At 38.1% G+C, this 21,084-nt stretch overlaps 1 protein-coding gene across 1 annotated transcript; it reads right to left on the bottom strand.

Annotated features, from left to right (window-relative positions):
* Window positions 1-4,782: 4,782 nt before the first annotated feature.
* On the bottom strand, window positions 4,783-20,738 carry LOC112942468 (cytosolic phospholipase A2 zeta-like). The gene is made up of 21 exons (XM_026033409.1): window positions 20,705-20,738; window positions 19,865-19,995; window positions 18,896-18,968; window positions 17,847-17,983; window positions 16,933-17,061; window positions 16,451-16,500; window positions 15,572-15,614; window positions 14,755-14,821; window positions 14,403-14,572; window positions 13,466-13,579; window positions 12,975-13,012; window positions 12,292-12,427; window positions 11,943-12,079; window positions 11,255-11,477; window positions 10,092-10,206; window positions 9,291-9,428; window positions 8,876-8,983; window positions 8,193-8,387; window positions 7,638-7,804; window positions 6,566-6,752; window positions 4,783-5,257 (listed from the first exon to the last, which is right to left on the bottom strand). The coding sequence occupies exons 1-21, from the start codon at window positions 20,736-20,738 to the stop codon at window positions 5,040-5,042; spliced, it is 2,610 nt and encodes an 869-aa protein (XP_025889194.1). The 3' UTR covers window positions 4,783-5,039.
* Between the last annotated feature and the right edge of the window lie 346 nt (window positions 20,739-21,084).

Raw genomic sequence — 21,084 nt, 5'->3', positions numbered from 1 at the left:
AAAATTGTATAGGCTTACAGGCGTTACAGGGTACCTCTTCAATGACCAAGAATTTCTCTTCTAGTAGCATGAAAGCCTATGAAGTCTCCACGAGCAAGAAAGATAAAGAACAGTAACACACCAGCCACCAGCTTCTAAAGTGAGTCACAAACTAGAAGTTACTAGCAGCTACTTCTATGTTTAAAGACATAGCCCATAAAAATAGTTATTCACCACTGTCAGATTTGAGTAACCCCATACAAAGGACTGTGATGGGACCCTCAAGTGAACTGGAAAGCGGATAGAAAGACAGCACAACTACAGCTGTCTGCTATGACTATTGCCTCTGCATCTCTGCAAATTCTGTGCTCTGGTGACCCCACATAAGTTGCTTTGACAGACAGAGATAAGATTGCAGTGGTTTTCACTGTAACTTCTCTACAAATTATGCCTATTATGAAATGGAGGGTAACTTTCACATATAACTGCAAACAAATAAATCACTACTATATGTTATACAAGGAATACTATGGGGAAAACAAGTCAGGAGGATCTTTTCTTATTGAAATATGTATCGGTAAAAGTGCTATTTCAAGATAAATTACCAGAACCCCATGTGAATTTTATCACAAATTATGTATGAAAATCTTTTAGAATAAAAACATTAAAAATACCAAGACTAACTTCTTATTTTAGAGTAATTTCACTTTACATTTTCCATAATAGCACCCAATACATGATAGCAAATAGAAGTATCTAGTATTACTGTTAAGATACTAAAATATGATCTGAATTTAACTATTATTTTCAAGTCACTAAACCCAGCTATTTAATAGTGATATATTGTAATTGAAATTAAATATATATATTTTATTTATTAGGAATTTTAAAGTTTTGCTCTCAGTGAGATAAAAAAACCTTTCTGAAGCTATGATATAAAAATTCTGACTTTCAACCATTTCTAGTGGTAGCACGTGACTTACCCCAACCCTCCTGCCAGGGCAAGTCATCTTAGACAATTTTTTGAGCAATTACTGCAAGTTTCTTTTTTCACAGATTAGGGCATTAAAGGTAGAAAACAATGATAATGCTTTCAAATTAATACACATCAACTTAAACCTTTGTCGAGTAAGAACAAAAAGCAAGCCACGCTCACATCCCTAATTTGGGCCTCAATTACGAGTTAGTTGCTTCATTTTTCTGTGGTCACATAATAAGCAGTTCATCCCAGTTTGAGATGAGCTGATGCAAGTGGCAGCAATGACTACAGCTGTAGGCTTCTCATCCAAAGACAGGGGAGGCTGGCGGGAAGAATTGAGTTTGAGCTCTTAACTGCAGCCAAGTCATCCTCATTAGATAAGGAAAGAAACAGGCTGGGACTCACACCTCCTCTTGGAAGCACACTCATGATCCAAGCTGCTCTTTGGAAGCTCCTAGTTTCCCCCAGCAACTGCGATTATTGTCCTGCACTCCCACACTTCAGTTAATGTTAAGTTAGCTCCAGACACCATGCCACTTTAGTTTAGAAAGTATCTAGATACAATTGGTGAAGAAGGTAACCTTGGAGGGGGGCAGCAGTATCTGAAGCATTAACGAACACCAAGTAATGATCATCTAGCTATTCAAATGCTTCTGCTTATGCATGGGTGAAACACTGGTTGGGATCTTCTGCCAGCAGACCCTCCAAGCAAGACGATATTGAGGCAGGCCTGACATGAGCTTCACCATGGACATAAAAAAAGCATTACAGCTTCTGAAGAAGGAAGGAGGGCCTGGGACAAATGCAGTTACACCTAAGTCTTTAAGAAATTAAAACTAGGAGGAAAAAAAAACCTATGAGGTCTGTGAATTTGCTTTTCTTATCTGATTTGCAAATAAATCATGAACACAAAACATATGCACACACACAGCTATAAGCAGACATTTGCTAAACCTGAGAAAGACAAGAACTGGGTCTGACTACAAAGACCAGTTGGTCCCAAGTGCCAGCATGGCATTCTCAGCCATGTACCATCAACAAGGTAAAAGAGGAAGCAGTTAATCTGATTTAACTTTCGGTTTTATCCCAGTATAACACGTGCCATAAACGGAGGACTTAAGGAAATATTTTAGATAAATTCAGGTGAGCCCTCCCTCCAGGTGATTCTCCTTTGAAAAAAAATAAAAAAATAAAAATAAATAAATAAATGAAAATCAAAACCCACAGATAATTCCCAAAGTGCCTTTTACCCTGTGAATCAAACTTTGATTTGCTCCCCCAAACCACAGCTATGTTCAGAATTTCCTGTGGAACTGTAATGGACTGTGGCATTTTGCCATTTCGATGTAATTTACTGAGCATTGGACTAATAATCTGATCCAATTTCAGAATTGGATTCTGAAATGATGTTTTCTTTATACATTAAAAATATCTTTATACATCATACCTGAGTATGTTTTGGCTGAAGTGAAGCTGAATCAAGTCAGTCTTACATCACAGAGTCATTATTTTCGCATTTCTGGCAGGTCCTCCTCATGACTGCCATGCAGTTAGGCTGTACAAAACTGGAGAGAGTGCAAATAGTTTGTCATATGGCAGAGCATCTGAATGAGAAAACAGTGAAATAAAAAAAAAAAAAAAAAAAAAATCAAGGGTAGATAGTGCTGCTGTATTATCCTCTCAAAGAGTGACACCTAAAGGCTACCTGTGGGGAAAGAGAACACACAACACCAGGAATAGAAGCAGAAAGATTTTACATGGGTGTCAAATCTCAGTGAATTTGTTAAATTATGAACCTAGCAGCTGTGTGATCACTGGACAGAGAAAGGTCTCCTGTTAATCAAAAGTTAATCAAAGGTTGAGGTATCGCAGCAGTAGGTTCATCAGTATTTCAGAACAAGACAAGAACATACTACAGTATTTTCCACTGTGGGATAGTAATAAAATTTCATTCCACTAACCACCTATTTCCACAGGACCTCTATGAATTTATGTTTATAAGTCAGCTTTAGTTGGAATTAGCCATAGACTAGAAAATTATTATACAGGAATGCACACGTGCACAGAAAAAAAAATAGAAAAAAAAGCAGAACAATGAAGAATTTCCTAAGAATTTTTCTCTTGATATCTCTCTTGCTTGTGCAACTTGAGTTACAGTTATCAAACCTGATGCTACTATGTGGTCACTATTACCTTTCCCTGTAAAATTCTACCATGTTGCAAACAGTCCTTGTGCAGTTGGAGATGCTTCCCAAAGTCCTGTGTATGGTGGAGTGGTAATTGGCTGACATATCCCTGGCCATCCTCAGAAGCATTCCTGTGGGATTTGTCCAGGCTGCACCCAGGCCAGAAGAACCATCAGACAGTACATGCTTTCTCTCTGCAGCAGGAAAAAGACACTTCTGTCAAAACCTGCCACAAGTGTATGCAAGAGCTTCAAATACCTACATAAATAATTTTTAAGAAATAAAAAGATGACACTAAGGGCAAAAAAAACAAGTCATGCCACAATTTCAAAAGGCAACAGATACAATGCACCATTAAATTTTACATCTTCCCGCAGATAATGCTTCACAAAGCATTTGTAAAATACTGTGTTGCCCACTACGATGCTGCTTCCCTACCCAGTTCGTCATGAAAAGTTCCTCCATGCACTTCTCTGACACTGGGAATAAAAAGTATCTTGAAGGTGCGGAATTGGTCAGTAAGGTAAACCTCACAGTAAGAAACCTACTTGAATTTCATTTGCCATCAAGCAGAAGGAAAATTTTGTGGTCAGGTGTAGCAAGGTTAATAAGCATAACAAGATTCTTATAAGGACTTCTTTTTCTAGTGGGGCTACATAAACATATTTTTGTTTTAAAGCTGAAAGTTGCATGTTGAATTTAAATACTTAAAGATACTGCAGGGTTTTTTGTTTGTTTGTTTGTTTCTTTTTTTAAGAGAAGGATAATTACAGTACTTGTAAAACATTGTTGAAATCAGTAACCAGAAATTTAAGCAATCACTTCTGGGAATTGTCAGAACAGCATATTATGGAGGCAGACAGGCAGAGAGGGAGGTTTAACCCAAACATAGTGTACCTGCTTTAATTACAGACAACACTATGAATCACTAAGCCAGAGGGAAATTAATAACAAAACATTTTTTTAGTTTATGCAGTGTTTCTGACAGTATTTTTGCCCATTTTTGGTCATTTCTGTTATGTACACTCTTCCTCAGGGAAAAAAATGCCTTAAAGCATCAAAGTAGCAGAAAAAAAATCCTTGTATTTCCCATTGAAATCAATTTTATAAAAGAAAGATGTACTATTTAAAAAACACTCTAACCAAAATAGGGTGGCTCTAGTCTTTTTCAAATCTCCAACTGGCCAGTGCCCTGCAAACTCAAGGGGATTTTAGCTCCACAAAAGGATATTGCAGCTACAAGGCAGCAACAGCCAGGACACAACTCCCATAAAAACAGGGATTCACGAAGTACTGACAAGAACACTCCAGCTGATTGCTTCAGCTTGGGCTGGAGAGACATCAGCTTTTGAGAATGGTGAATATAGGGTCTTTAATTACCATACAATTTTTTGAGATATTGCTGCATAGCAAAATGGTGTTGTTTCAGCATATGTTAACAGATCTGTACTACTTTCCCCTAGTGAGCAGGTATAATATAAGCAATGAAGATTCCACCAAATTTTTGTTTTTCAGTTAATATCCTATTAAGTATTCAAAATTAAAGAACTCCAACATTAAACTACACAAAGTCTTAAAGCACAAACCTGCCTTGAGTATTATATCTCTTTATCACCTATGGTTGTGGACTAAAAAACATCACATCTTTATTCTCACTTGTTCTTATATTGCACAAGCGCTCAGTAAAACAGGCATCACACATTTTTATGTAGTTTTCTTCATATATTTTATCAAGTACCACCCACTACCATCTACTAACAGATCCTGCCTTTCAGAAACTACAGAGCAAAAGGTGCAGATAGTTTCAAATCCTTTTAGCATCAAATATTTTTCCCTGGTCCCATTCAGTCAACACCCTACAATCATTCACAGTAAAAGCAAAAGGTCCTTATTCCTTATTCTCTCTTGTTCTTTTCTGCTTTTCTTTTCAATCCCAAAGCAAGAGCTTTAAAAATTGCATCCTTATTGTTCATAATGTTGTAGCGACACAGCTCCAGCAGCTGATCAAATTCAACAGGTTCATAGGTGAAGTTCATAGTATAATAAGGAGATGTTTTCCCATTAACAGCAAAATTTCCAGATGATTTCTCTTCTTCTGTCTCACGTACTACCCCTGCCAAGAGAAAAAGCAAATGACAATACTCCTTTCAACACATGCATAAGAAAACACAGATATTCTCTCCTCTGCATATATCTTCTTCAGCATAAATCTATATGTGCTACTGGTAAATACGCTGAGCTACTAAAACCATTAATTGGCACCAAACAGATCTAAAAATGTAAACTCTGATTTGTCAACATGGATAGACAAGTTTTTCATTAGATTAAATGGATTTTTTTTTCATACACTCCAATCACAGGGGATAAATTAGATTTAAAAAAAAATGTTCCACATATCTACAGCCAATATGAACAACTTTAAAACACCACCATATTTATTTTTAGCCCAGATAGTTCAATTCCTTCAAGTTTTCCTAAAAGGTATTCTAATCTTCTTTCTATTCTTACTCTATATTTCCTCTTTGCATCTCTTCTGAACAGTGCAAATTTAACAGGAAAATGTCCCTTTTATTTGAAATACGGCTTTCCCAGTAATACTGCAAATACAGAGCATTTCACAATAGTATCATGTAGAACTACATTCAGCTTTGACCTGCTGTAACTCATAGTTTTTTCTTCCTTTTTATCACACTTTATCTGTGCATTTATTTTTTGCTTTGTAGATTTTGCACTACTTTTATTAAATGTCTTCTTGGTAATTTCAGATTTTCTTGAGCTTAGTGTAACTGTTTTGATTAGCTAACTTGCTCTTCAAGATTCTCACTGCTCCTCTCAGTTCGATGTCATCCGTAGGAATTTATATATTCTTTATTAAAGTACTAAGATGCTGACTAGTTTTGGGAATCATGCTTAATTCCCACCCCCCTCAATCTGAGTGAGCACTACCAGCATTTAATTTGTATGTCCCATTCGTTGTCTAGGTTCACTTTTGTTTCTAACAGATTACAAAACCTAAGAAAAAAAGAAAACACTGTCCATTTTTTAAAACTGCAGTCTGATATGATGCATCCCACACAACCACAGATCTTCACTTTGTTATACATCTGAACAATTATTTGTTAACTGTTATCTCAATTCTTGCCATCACATAAGAAATTCAGTCCGCTCTTTCATTGCTTTATTGTTTTTCAAACCCTGGTCTTATCAACTGTGCCTTTTATAATGTATATAATAGCTTTAAGCAGCACAGGAAGATTTTTCTTAACTCACTAAGGACAGATACTCTGTCACTCTAGATCCAGTCTTATTTATGAATCCCAGTTTTGTTTTGTAACTGCAAAGGGTCAGTCCCCAGAGGGTGCTGGGCACCTGTAGGTGGTTGTAGCTTCACACACAGTCTCAGACAGGCTGTACCCTGTACCTGGTGCCTTGCATTTCTGGAAGGTGTTATTCACTAGTGGGAAATGAAGTACAATGGGAGCCTTGGGATTCTCAGCATCTATAAACATATAGCACTCTTTTGGATTCTGCTTATCTTCTTCACTGACAGCTATGTGTGGAAAGGGGATATCCCGTTCTTCACAGTATTTCTCAGTTTTATAGAGTACCTGAAGTCAGAAGAAAGGAAAGTTCTTCACTGTATTATAATAACTACAATGAGGTAATAAAGTTTTTTAATATCGTTAATTTCTGTTTTCTAGAGCGCCAAATAAAAACTGTATTTCTGCTCAGAAGCCTTGAGAACTTGAAAGCACCTCAGAAGCCTGAAGCCTTGGGCCTGCTACAGCCAAGGCAGCTGAGAAGGGATCATCCTCACAGGATGGTTCAGTCTAGGCCAGATGCTTTAGGTACTACTGCAATAAGTGTACATACATACAAACTCATTTTCCTTGGTTGTGTGCCAAAGCAACCATTACCCAAGTTCTGATAAAGTCTAATAGCCTTCATACTAACAGCTTACCAACACTGGCATTACTCACCACTGCTTTTAGAAATCTCTTCTTTAGCTCAAGAGATTTTTATGCTATATAAAATATGTTTTTGTGCTACTGGATCTTCATCTAACTGTGCCAATAATCTGCTTGTTTACAGATTTATCCTAAATTACATTTAGGATAGAAAGGGTTTCAATTGATTACACAGGTAATGCAATGCAAAAACATTTGTTATGTGTTATTTTGAAATGTTATTTTTATGTCACGGTATAATATACAACTTGGTCGCTGGTACACAGTCAAGTACAGCAAGAGCACTGGCACAAGAAGTCTGCTTAGAAATGATCCCTTCAGGTATTTCTGAAATGCTTATTTAATGTTCACTCAGGTGATATTTTAAAGAAATGTCACAGCAATTCCATATGAAGAGGCTACTTAATTGTGTATTCAAGAAATGAACTGAAATCACCAAGCAGCCAGAAGAAAACAAATCTCTCTTCTTATATTATGTATCCCAGATGGAACATATCTTTGTGCAACCGCTGAGTTGTTTCTTACCTCAAATGGGGCTTCCCAAGAATAATTGAGAGACAAGATGACATCTACATCTCGTTCTTGATGAAGCACTAAAGGAAAAGGAGAATTGATAGAAAAATTCCCATCTATCAGATATAGGTTATCCTCCATAGGTGTTAAGTGGTTGGGAAGTGCATCCAGTTGAGTACCTGAAAGAATGCAAAATGCTTTCCCTTCACTTGTAACAAAAGTGAGATGATGCAGTATGTTCACACTGTGAATATAGTTTTATAGATGTAAGTTAAGGCAGAATTTGAATTATGTTCTTTTTTTCCTAGGTGCCTTTTCCTACTTTATTCATGCATACAGTGCTCCCTCAACATTAGTGACACAGACTTTTTTTTTTTTTTCTCTAGAAACATATTTAAGACTACAGCTACAGCTGGACGAGTTTTCTTTGTGGTCATTCTGTTTTAGTTTTTAAGGATTTCATACGGACATTGTTGGATGATGCACACATGTAATACTACCAACTGCTATCATGCTCTTCCTTACCGTCCTGAATCCCTTGGCTTCTGCTCATACTGTGTTACGTACCCTTCCAAGCTACAAACTCCTTGTTTTTTAAGTAGTCCTTGTGAAGATACAATCCACGCATATAGTTGACATTTTCTCCAGAGGAAAAACGATACTTAGAAAAATCTTGAAATAAACTTGAAATAGCTCCTTCTGGCATAACCATCCGAGTCTCAAAGTGGGAAGTATCTGGATATTGATGTCCGTGCATCTCATCTGCAAAAACGGTGCACAAGGTTCGAGACAAATTCACAGTCCTATGATCATTTTGCCCCTAGCTTCCAACATTTGACATTTTAGACTCAATGGGGACTTAGATAATATCTTAGATAATATATAAGCTTAAAATGTTAAAAACATGGATTGCTACACAATGCCCGACCTCATTAGAGTTGAGTCAAAGTAGACTTTTTAAGTTTTTACAGAAATAGCATCAGCCACTTTCCATTTTTATTCTTAAATGAACAATTTATCCTTGGAGCATGAGTTGCATCCTTAGAATATGAGTTGTATTGCTCTATATTTCTCATCAGCAATACCCTGCACTATTACTTTCTATAAACAAAACAAAATTATTTATCAAATGGGCAGTTCTTAAATCCTTGCCATATCTTTCTTGGTGCATACTGTTAGGCTATTACAACAAACTACTTGCTGGAATAAACTAGTTCAAGACTTTATCATATGATTTTAAGAATCTTTACGTAAGCTTTCTATGGCAGCTTTCAGAGATTCTATAAAGCCAGCTTTTGATGAAACCACCTCTTTCCAAATTTCCTCTAGGTTTGCAGCAAATGCACTTGACCATATTCCTGAAAGAAAAAGAAAAAGGAAATTCATGAAAGTAGGAAAATTTCAAGCACTAACTAACTTTTAACTTACAAAATAAACACATTTTTCTTTTGTCAGAGTTATTGTGTTCTTGTTAAAAATCTGGGTACCAAATACCCTAATGCAAAGAGGAGCCTTGTTCAGTTAAGCAAGCTGGAAATAGTATTAGCATATGCTGCTTTTAGTAGCAACTATACATAAAGCTGTAAAGAAAAAAGTGCAATTTTAAAGAGTTATTTTAACTCATACCAAATCAAGTAGTTGTATACCACATGATTCAGACCCTACCTTGCAAAAAGGAAACCCTGGGTTCTGGACGTTTCTCACGTAGCAGCCCCATAAAGAATTTACTGCCAAAGTCTTCTGAGCGGATGAAAGCTCCATACTTGTGAATACCAAACTCATAGGGTGTAAACTCACACCATTCTGGGAAAAGAGTTAATCAAGATCAATATTTCAAATTTAAATTCTTTTCCTATTACAATGGGAAACATTTAGCGAGGACAAGCTACTCATAACCTCCACAGCAAAGTTCCTTTTGTCATCATATGTTAAATTTCTTAATTAAGATAAAAGAAAACATTTCCTAGCCTGCATCTCCCATGGCAGTGGATTCTGCTTCTTGAAAAGAGACATTAGAATCACACTGTACTTATATATGACTTGCTCACTAATCCTGCATTTTGATATTACTAGGAAGGTCAGAACATGGTGAAGAGCAAGTACTCAATTACTTGTATCTGATGAAAGGATAGTTTTGTAGTGACAGTTTCAGTCCACCACTTGATTCTGAACACCAATTTGCTGGATTGACAGTGGTTTGGGGGACCAAAAAGCTGATAAATATTAAAAATATATTGCCCTCTTTTACTTCATCAGGACATGATTTTAAGGTGTTCAGAAACAAACAAAAACTTATAATTACTTATAAAACTTATCATTATAAAACTTATAAATACTACTCTTCAACCCTATATGTTGGCAAACGAACACATTAGGTACTGAAACACCGTAAGTTTAGCCCGTGCTCAACAACAGATCTTTAAACCTGGGGCAAAACAACGTTATCTATACATTTTAAGTAGATACCTGCAAACATGCTGCTGTCCACATTGGGCTTCACGTTGATAGCCGCATAGATGGGATAGGGGTTCTGTCCCCACCTTACAGCTGCCTGCTGGTCAGAAAGTGTCCGCGGGTTCTCCTGGTCACAGCAAGAAAACTCATTTTCATGTACTCTATCATTTTTAAATTGGTGTTCTCCTCTCATTCTTAAAATATCACAGGACTGAGATGCCCGGTCATTAATTACCCAAAGCTCACAGGCTCAGGGCACACCTAAGCATTTGTCACAGGGCACTCCCTTGCGTGAGCTAAAACACAACATCTACGTGACTTCACCCGGAGCAGATTAAGAAGCTTATCCCTCTTGTATGAGGTGGGTCCTTTATCATGGCAAAAAGACACACAACTGGACTGTTGTGCAGGACTGACACTGCAAAGCAGCCAGTGCATTCTGAAATCTCATTTTAGCTTGTTTCCCAATAACTTAATTGCCTGGACATACCATAAGAGAGAGAAACTTTCAAAGGACTGGCCAAAGGAAGTGATGAATATGTAAGTGATTAAAAAACAAAAACAAACAAAAATAAACACAAAAAATTACACTGCATTTTACAGCTAACTTCTAAAGCTACAGATTATAAATTTTAATAGTATTATTCATAGTTGAATATGCATAGTTGAATCAATTTTCATCAGAAGGCAATTTGTGCACTCAAGCACAGAGAGCAACACCTGTGCAATTGAATTATATGGTATCACAGAGTGAAGTGTTTCAATCCGACTCTTCCACAGTTGTTTGTTGTTTTGTTGGTGTTGTTTTGTGATTTTTTTTTTTTTTTTTTAACCTTTGACACCAATTTTGGCTGTGATAGCCAATAGTTGCATTGTATTTGACACAGGCATCACTATTACTAAGATAACCAAAGAACACAAAGTATACTTGCCTGATCCCTCTAATCGCCTAGAGTCCCTCTAGGTATCAAGACATGATATGAAGATTTGTTACCTCTACATAAGCGTTCAGTATATAGAATACATTATGATTCTCCTGATATATTAATCACTTTGATTAATATTTCAGACATTCACTTATTTGGCAGAGCAAATGTTTCACCTCTGGAAAAAAATTCAAGCAGTTTTTCTGCGAGACTTAAGAGAAAGTTGAATTCAAACAGATAACTCGTTACCTTTTGATGCAAAAAATATTCTATTATGAGACCCCACAAATCTGTCAGGGTGACATTCTGTCCTTCCTTCTCCAGCAACCATAACTGCTGGAAGTAATACACCAGTTGCTCTGCAGAAAAAGCTCTCGCCTTGCTGCTGGTCACAAATTGCCGGGCGATGCCGATGGCCTCCTGCAGATCTTTGTGGGACCAGTGAGGATCTTCGTAGAGTTTACACAAGCACCTAGTGTAACAGTCACCAGATCTTCAGCTAGCTTGCATACAACATAGTAACCCTCTAACAAATAACACTGCTACATTGTGACTGGAAAAAAAAAAAGGGTACTTTTCTTGTTTTACTGCCATCACTAGTTTGCAATGAAGGCAGTTTACAAAGGTTGAAAGGAATTTACTGTCATACTGAGTTGTATCATACATCACTCAGCTGGCTTTCAAGTTAACACTGACTTTCAGGGAACATGAGATTCTCTTAAAGAAAAATGGTTTCAGTAGTTCACTAAACACATCTTACTACATAGAAACATTTGTAAAATATCCATGATCATTAAGTTTGCCAAGGATGAAAGATGCATAAAGGTAAACCGTTAAATCACACTCATCAATAAAAGCCAATATAGAAGAAAACAAGGTTGTACTTACAGGGGTGATCAAAACAGAGTTATCACAAACTAAAATCTATAATACATACCAGGTGGATCCTGAAATTCCACACACATATGTTAAAGTATCCAACAGAGAAAGCTCCTGGAGACCTAACAAGTGGCCATAGAAAGCAGTCATGGCTCTCACCCCACCTCCTGAACTCACAACTGCCACTGTCGGGACCTACATGACAAGAGCAATGAAAGACAGGGAGAAGCATGACATGTGAATAACAGTGTGTATAACAACTTATATGTATCCAGCATCGTTGTATCTTAAGCTTCATTTTTACAGTTTCTCTTATGAGACACAAAAATAAAGACAAAAAACAGAAATGCAAAAATAACTCAAACATTCCTACAATGGGCTTCTATTATTAGAAAACACTCACATACCTCACTTCTCAGAGGTGCTTTTGACAACTTTAATATCTTCTTTAGTGCTCTAGAAGATCTTTCTTTCCTTCTGAGTAAAAATTGTTGTTCTCCTCTACAGAGATTAAAACCAAGGCGCACATCGAGATCTTCAAAACTGTGTTCAAGAAAAAAAGCAGGAGGGGCATAACAGGGCATAACATCCTTTATAATATTATATTAGTATACCTTATAATATAGTATTTTATTAGTATACATATTTATATATGTTACCTATCAGTATATATACAATAATCTAAAATTTAATATAACCTTATGTATATATAAATTTACTATACTTATAATAATTATATAATGAAATCAATTAGGATTGAGTGCTATTAGAAAGGTTTCTCACTTCTGAAGGGGTTGAAAAATAGAAGAACAGTTTTTCTGTCAAGGACTTCTTTTGTAATGAAAAAATCCTCGGTTCAGTCCCAAGATGTCAAAATGCTTTACGTTTCTTTGCAGTGAGAATAAACATGACAACTCAGTTAAACTCTCATTCAAACAGTAATGTGGAAGTGAAAACAAGAGAAATAAGTCTATTAAAACATTTTTTTCTGTGCAACTTTGAACTAAATTGATTGTCAAATCTAGGAAATTTACTGTAAGGAGTATGTTTTCCATATTTTTTTCCAGGAATTTCTGTCTTACTGACTCACCATTCTTCAACCTTCAAAGTCATATCCACACTTTGTCCCTAGAAAAAGAGCAACAGCATGCCACAAAAATAATTTCACAAAATTTCCTAATAGCTTCTTGTAAGAAAATATGAAGGAGCCTCAGAAACTTAACATCATGTTCTGCATTAAAAAGCCCAGAGCCAAGCTTTTGCCTCAGTCTAGCAGTAGTGGGATAGGACAAATGCCATGCATTTTTCCCATGTGTGTCTGAGCTATGTCTCTGTGCTTGGTACTGAGTTGTATTATTTTGTCAAAGCATCTTGAGGGAAGAAGAGTCCAAAAATAAGAATGTGGGAGGAGAAAGGAGATGGGATTCAATTCCTGCATTACCCATTTGCTAGCCTCAGTTCAGAATAAAATAATAAGCTCAATAGGGAACTTAAAAAAAAAAACAAAAAAAAACAAAACAAAAAAAACCTATTGTCATTTTCTACTGCCAAAACTCCCACACATGGAAAAAGAAGCCTTACCTTTCCTACCAGAACACTAAACTCCAGTTCCTGTCCCTGAGGAAGTGTGGAGACAGGTATGGATGCCATTCCTAAATGCTCAGTGTGCATTTTCAAGTCTTCACTCCATCCTTCCTTCAAGGCAAAATACTGAATTCAGAGCCAGACATTTCAATCACTGCTACAGATGCATTTTCCCATCATTACAGAGCACAAACACCACCAAGTATATTTGCCAACAAGGAACTTGTGGCAGTCAAAATTCTACATTCACTGTTAAAACATGTAAAAACACCTCATCTTTCTATTTCAAATCTGAAAAAAACCTGTCATGTTGCCATCCACTCATCTGCATTCAGATGAGCCAACTTAAACACTGCTGAGCCCTCAACAGTGCAGCCTCTACTAGACCTGAGCTATAACACAAGTCTGAGCCACAGCAGCTGCACATCACAATAAAATCCTGTTCACCATTAGTGGTATTGAAATACTCCAAGGCTGGTGGTCAGCTTCCAGCAAGTCTCCTGTAAGAGCATACAGCCTCTGACATTCTCATTTCAAGTTAAAGAATACTTCCATTCATTACCATATTCCAAGCAAAACAATCCTCCCTCTCCCTACATTTATCCAGGAAAACTCTGGATTTTTTTGACCTGCAGCTGAAATAATCATCTCAACTTTCACTAGATGCACAGGATATACATACCACAGTTTACCAATAGAAATCTGCCATTAAGTAGTAGAATGCAAGACTGCAAGAGTTCATATAAACAGTTCGAATTTTGCAACATATTTTTGAGAAGTGATAGAGCTGTATTGACCCTGGGTCATTTTTGTTTCTAACAATATTTGTCTACCTGCAGTCCTCAGTAGAGATGTTCTTCAAGACACAGGCTTGATCTCCGGAGCCAGGGACCTGGCTTCAATACAAGCTTGAAACGTGGAGGTAATTTCTCACCTCTATCACAGGTGTAGTTTGCAACAGATCCAAGAGCAGCTTTGGGTGGGTTTCTCTGTCCACGTGGAAGACAAAAGGGATCTTCCTTTTCTCCTCTGACTCAGCACTACAGGAGGTGGATGACCAGCGCTCAAAGGACCCAGGCAAGGAGAGGTGGACCTGGCAGTTTTCTGAGAGGTTCACACACAGTGAAGGGTGCAAAACCAGACAGAGAAAACTGTAACATACGATTCCTGATAGCAGCAATTGTTCCTTAGACAGAACTTATTAACCAGGGAAGCTGAGTCCCCCATATTGCTCCACATACAGATGCTGAAGAGCATGGGGCACGGCAAGGCACAGGTGGACTTACCCTGTACTAACCACTGGCTTGTCTCCCTTTTATCCACAGTGCCTTGGACACACAGACAAGGATGAGCCTATGTTAAAAGTGAGAGCTCTAAGACCTTAATTTTTGATTAGAGCTATGTTGATTTCCCCACTGCACAAAGAGTATTATAAATTGTAAGTTATTGAATGACATACCCAAAGAAAGAAAAAATACTGTTTTCACGGAATTTGCCCATAGGTCCTGCAGAATATGCCTACTGTGCAACAGTAACACTGCTGTGCTCACAACCGGCCCTAAGGTTCCTTCTTGCAGTCTCTTATTTCCAAGTTTTGCTTCCATTTCTAACTGTCACATTCCTTGAGTGGGATTCAAAATGTCTTTTAATCGCAAACACTCGTGGCTTTTCAAAAGGTCTTTAAGAAAGACCCCAGATATCCTAATGCAAGAACTGCACAGGAAGTTTTCACTTCTGTGACATGCAGCTCACTCTAGAGATACTTGCTCAGACCTTTTCAGGAAATAGTCTTATGGTAAATATCATTTAAAGGCATTCCCATTAAATATAGCAGCCTATGTTTGGAATAAGCTAATAAGCTTACTATACCCGTAGCTCAAGGTCTCATTTATGTCATATTATTATAAATACAGCAAGTATCCTGTTGAAAAATGGATTGAGAATCATTGCAAGAAGGCACTGCCTCTTTATGCATTTGAAAGATGTTATGAGTATGAAAGAAGATGTGAGCATCTGTGTTAGTGCTGAAGAGATACCTGTACAACACGCACACTTTCAGAGTACAACAGACGTTCACTTTTAGGGCATAAACAATTATCTTACCACCAAAACACCATTAGTGATGACCTCAGTGGGGGGATCTGTGCTGTGAAAATGAAGGGTAAATAGAAGTGAGATTAAACTTCAATACTATGATTATCTCTCCTTCATAATTTGCTGTATTCTAGCTGTGTGTTTTTTTTTCCCCCTCCATGACTTAGAGAAGCAGCCTCTTGATTTTGTGCAATTTACTGAGCTCTTCTGTTGTTTGACCAGTAGAGTGAGAAGTGAAAAGGAAGAGCTTTTTAGGTATATTCTGATAGAATTATATAAATGGAATGGATAAAAGACATAAGACACATGGATAAGGGCCTGTTCAACCTGTAGAAGAGAAGGTTGAAGGGAGATCTGATAAGTGTATATGTCAAGGGAGGGAGTGAGGAGGATGGGGCCGGCCGCTTTTCAGTAGTGGCCAGCGATAGGACTACAGGAAACAGCCACAAACTGAAGCACCAAAAGTTCCACAGGAACCTGAGGAAAAATTTCTTAAGAGTGAGAGGGACAGAGCCCTGGAACAGGTTGCCAAGCATGGTTGTGGAATCTCCTTCTCTGGAGATCTTCAACATCCACTTGGACATAATCCTGTGCCACCTGCTCTAGGCGACCCCGCATGTGTGGGGGGACTGGACTAGATGATCTATAGAGGCCCCTCCCAACCTTAAGGATTCTGTGATTCTATGATTTCTGAGTACACTAATCTGCTCCTTTGACAGCCAGGACCATGTGCTTTAATTATACCTTCTGGTAAGGAAGGGAGGAGAATGGGCATATTTACATCCACATTCTTTTGTAAGGCAAGTTAACCAAGTATTACCACCATGAACTGCAGACCACTAGGTCATAAATACTCTTATATTCAACAGCATTTTGCAGGTTCTTCACCTTTCTCCCAAGAAAAATTCCACATCCAACTCTTCATTCTTCTCATTTGCCTTGAGACAGAGAGAAACACACGCATGGGTCATCTAAACACTGGAAGACATATTTCATAGCTTGAGACATCAGGAGTTGGATTTTCTGGACAGTAACTTCTCCATGTTGCCTTTATATTAGGTTTTCACCAGCAATTAAGATACAGTCATCTGGTGTCCCCTCAAATGTCAAGTTTTCCTTTCCTCTACTTACTCATTCATACATTTGTTGCAAGTTCATCTTGTACGTATCACACAAGAGATCATGCCAAGGCTTTGGTCATGTGGCATTAATATCTCCCTTCTTGCACTGGAAATATATCTCAGTCTCATACACCTCTGGATCCCATTTGCCTCTTTCATAGCTGTGTCATATCAATATCATGTTCTGATTACACATTGCTTCCTGCATTTACCTTGTTCACTATTGAGAAACCAGGCAAAGATGCTCACCTGGTGACTGAGCACAAATGTGTGATTAAAACTCTGGCCTGGTGCAATATTTGCCACATCAAAGGTAATGGAGGCAGCATGACTTCTCAGCACAACGTTTGCATCATAGAAGGTGAACTCCACGATATTCTATGGGAGAAAAACAGAGAGTCTATAGCAAAATAGGTCTAAAAGAGAAGTCTAATATAATCACAAACTGAACAAAAGCATTCTTACTAAACAATTTGGTTTAGTTCCTTTATTATCAAGTATCATTTACCTTGATAGAACTATGTTTTATAAGTCCTTGTTAAACAGACAATCCAATGCATGTTCCAGACTGGCAAACACCCAGCTTTTCTTTGTGAAAGGAAGGAAGATACCTAGTCACTTGAAGATGGGTGGAGACTTGCCTTAGTTTAAGACTTTTGCAGTATAGTTCCAGACAAGTCTTTCATCTACTAGAGCTAGTGATACTGTGAAGATGATTTTGTGCAACACTGCAAAGTTAGCTCTGCATAAACAACATCGTAGCAGGACAGGCAGAGAAAAACAAAGTACAGCACTCTTAAAAGAACAAGAGCTTCCCTCCTCCATACTAGCATTTTCCCAGTCCATGCTTTTTCCAGACTACAGAGCCCTTTACCAACACTTGAACTCCATAGAGCTGGCTTAACCTACATCAGTAGGCCATCAAGACTCTGTCCTCTGTTGCATCCTGTAGCAGGGCTCTGCTCCCTCCCCTTGCTGGTTGCTGGTTCTGCTGCCCATGCTGTGCTGCACTGAGCCAGCTCAGCCTGCTAAACCAGCAGAACTAGTCACACTTTCTTCCAAGGAATCAAGGTTTTGGGATTTTGACTCAGCACAGAGATCAGACAATCGTTACATGCAGCATCAGGCGCATTTACTAAATAAAATAATTAATTAAATAGCACCTTCACAGCATTGTGGATTTTATAGTTAAAAGCTTCATTCCACTCTGGGTCACTGCAGTTATAAACAAGGTGTGTTCGAGAAGTCAATGGAGATGCGGTCGGAAGATCCACTGCCACATAGCAGTTTGCCTTGGACACTGGACGGGAAGACAAACAATGAGTAGTTGTCACTGCATTAGGTCATTGCTTTCTTCATAGCTTATCATATCCCATTAGCCAGATTACATCATCGCCTCAGTCTTTGGACATACACAATAGAATTTTACATATACAAATATTGTAAATTCTAATTAAACTACAAAGCATTAAAAATGAATTTTACTTATGCAGTAATATCAGTATCATGTGCTATTAATGACAAAATCTTAGTAGCTAAGTTGAATACCTGAAAAGAGGCTTCAGAAAAGAGACTCAAGTCATAGAAAAGCTATGATTTTCCCTATCTTAATTACTTTTAAAAAGTCATCCATGGGAAAAATAAAGCCATATTTTTCTTAATTTCAACAGATCCTTTGTACAGGCCCCCACATTAGAGTGGCTGCCTTATCTGGAACTCTTATGAGAACAGAGGGTCTTGATGGCGCAGTCGGGATGCTTGTTTGTTTGTTGGGGGGGGGGGGGATCATAGCTGTGAGATAGAGTTGTTAAAGCCTGAAGTGACAAGTTAATTCTCTTAATTCATATCAAAACAGTTTTTAAAGCTTTTCCAAAAGTGATTCTGCCTCAGTGAAGTGAGGGGGTTGTGATCGTAGTGAGAGTCAACTGAATTCTCTGACACAACTGTATAAAATCGACTTTCATTCTGTTCTCATGAACACAGGACACAGTTCTCAGCTTGCCATTTTTGTAACAGTTTCTGAGCGGAAATGCGTTTTTCACAGGAGTTTTGAGTCCTGAGTTTTTCACATTTCCTGTTAAGCTTTAAAATTAACATTAAGTTAACACTTCTCTTCTGACTGCTTTAGAGCCTAGACACAAGGCACAAAAGTGGAGATTGGGTGTCTGCAGAACAAGAAAACATATGAGCATAGGTTGAATCAAAGACTTACGGAGATCCAGGCCATGGATGTTTCTTGCTTTAAGAATCTTCACTGTGAGATTGTAATAAGGATGTGTTTCCTTCTGAAACAACAAATAGACATAGAGCGAGATTCAGTAACAATCTGCCTTTAAAATCTCAGCACTTTGAAAAAATGATGACTTAAGATTTCTGGAATGACTACTATGAACAAAATGAACATTTTCAGCCTTATCCCAGAACTATTTCTTATGTACTTTCTACCTACACCCATACATATGTACTGCAGGCTTTCTCTCTTCCTCACAGATTTCTGTAGCTTTTGTTTAGTTATATTAAAGTGTGGAGATACAGTGTGACACATCAAGGTTGTATGGATTTAGCTCAGATTGTTCACCAAATTGTTAATTTACATTTGCATGATCCCCAACATGCATATGATTAGTATATATTAGTATATGTGGAAAACTGTTTTGATAGAGCAAGTATTTTGATAACTTAGTATCATTTGGGAGATTATATGTGGAATATATATATTTTCAGACAAACTCATCCAGCAGAGACACTCACCCATCGAGGGAGCTCTAAGCTTTCTGCAGAGTTACACATTACATGACTTTCAACCATTTAAATCTTTTCCTGGAGAACAAAACTATAAAAGGCCACACATCTTCAAAATTTTCTTCTAAAACAAAAATTGGGGGAAATAAGGTAGGAAAAAAAACCTTAGAGCTTTGGAAAACACTGAACTTGTATTGTACTATCATTAAAACATGAATCTTCCTTCTTGCTTAATGAATATGCTAATGAATAACAGGCACCTGGTACTGAAAAGTTCAGACCCAACACTTCAAGTGCACAGGAAAACGCAGGACTTGACATCAGCAGACTCTTTCAAATCTGTACTTCACATACCATTGGCAAGCCCAGTCCTGTAGCACCAGGCAGTTTTGAGTTGTGGGCCAAGCTGCCCAGCCAGCAATCGCTGCAGTTGTGTTACCTGCTCATCGTCGGCCCGAGAGCGCTTCCCCTTCAACAGGGCAGTGGCCAGAGCAGAGAGCAGCCGGGCTGAGGCCTGGCTACGCAGCACAGCACCCAACATGCAGGACCGCAGCCAGCCACCTTCCAGGCCTGAGGGGCAAGCAAAGAAATATTTAGCAATGTCTTAATGCTGCTGCAGTTCTACCTGGTGATGAGATGGGTGTAGGATCCTGACTGTCCATCTGTCTATTTATTCTCCCCTTCTTAGCAAGGTGCTCCGCTCTTTCCAGCAAAATATTTTCCTAAAATATTGTCCCCATTCTGTCACTTAACAACTGAAGTAATAGTTAATATTATGCAGCAGAGACAGCTCACTTTGCTACCATCTCATTTAAAGAAAAGCATTAATCCTGAGGCACTTCAATACATATACCTCCCCCTGCACTAGCTGCCTAATGTCTTAATAGTTCTTAAAACTTGATATCCTCCCTGATGATTCTTCAGGATTTACTTTTCTCTTGGCTTTCAGCTGTTTCCATTCAGAGTTAGCTAGCCCTGCACGGTGTCGTGCTGGAGCAAATATGCCGTTTCCTGGATGCAAACAATATTTTGCCATGTGATGCCATGATGATGCTGCATGGTGGGTATGGCAGCTGTACTCTTGAGGACTTGTCTTCATTTACAAAACATGGATCTCAGCTTCTCACTAGCAAAGAGTAAAGTTATGAGGAAAACCACATTTCTGATTATAAGGTGTCTGGATACTACTTGATAGAGCCCATAAAGAATGTTTTTATAGACATTTTATCAGAACACTTAAGCAATGTGAGGAGAAATTACATGAGGCATAGGCACTAACTCGCCATGGGACGTGTTGGATCGGATCGCTGCATCGTTCCTCCCTCACCCTTTAGAAACTCATTACTTGAGCAGCGGGTGCCAAGCCCTACTTACAAATCATCACTTGTGGTTTCCCACAGAATAAGCAACAGTTAAGCGCTCCGCCCTCAAGTACCGCCTGCCTGCCATGCTTTGCTTGGGCTATCACAATAATACACATTACTCTGTTACTTTATTCTGTTGTTTGTGCTCCATGCTTTAGAAATTATTTTATGGAAGGTAACAAAAGCTTATTGTACTAGAGAGAGCAAAAAGCAGTTTCTGAAGAGCCATTACCAGTCTCACACGTGAATTGCTCTGTACATCTGACTTCAGTTAAAGGCTTACCACTTGCACAGA

The sequence above is a fragment of the Nothoprocta perdicaria genome, unplaced genomic scaffold (genome assembly GCF_003342845.1).
Source record: "Nothoprocta perdicaria isolate Ctin4 unplaced genomic scaffold, notPer1 scaffold_129, whole genome shotgun sequence".
NCBI classification, from domain to species: Eukaryota; Metazoa; Chordata; class Aves; order Tinamiformes; family Tinamidae; genus Nothoprocta; species Nothoprocta perdicaria.
The sequence above is the reverse complement of the archived record's forward strand: the minus strand, read 5'-3'. Positions and strand labels throughout refer to the sequence as shown.

What these genes read in the sequence shown, in the direction of transcription:
- LOC112942468 (XM_026033409.1), bottom strand. Translation starts at nt 20,738, where the DNA reads ATGCAGCGATCCGATCCAACACGTCCCATGGCGA. An exon ending in TCACTAATGGTGTTTTGGTG is followed by an intron (nt 14,822 to 15,571) that starts GTAAGATAATTG and finishes CTTTTAACATAG; the next exon opens with GCTCATCCTTGTCTGTGTGT. An exon ending in AAACTACACCTGTGATAGAG is followed by an intron (nt 13,580 to 14,402) that starts GTGAGAAATTAC and finishes TTTGCCTTGAAG; the next exon opens with GAAGGATGGAGTGAAGACTT.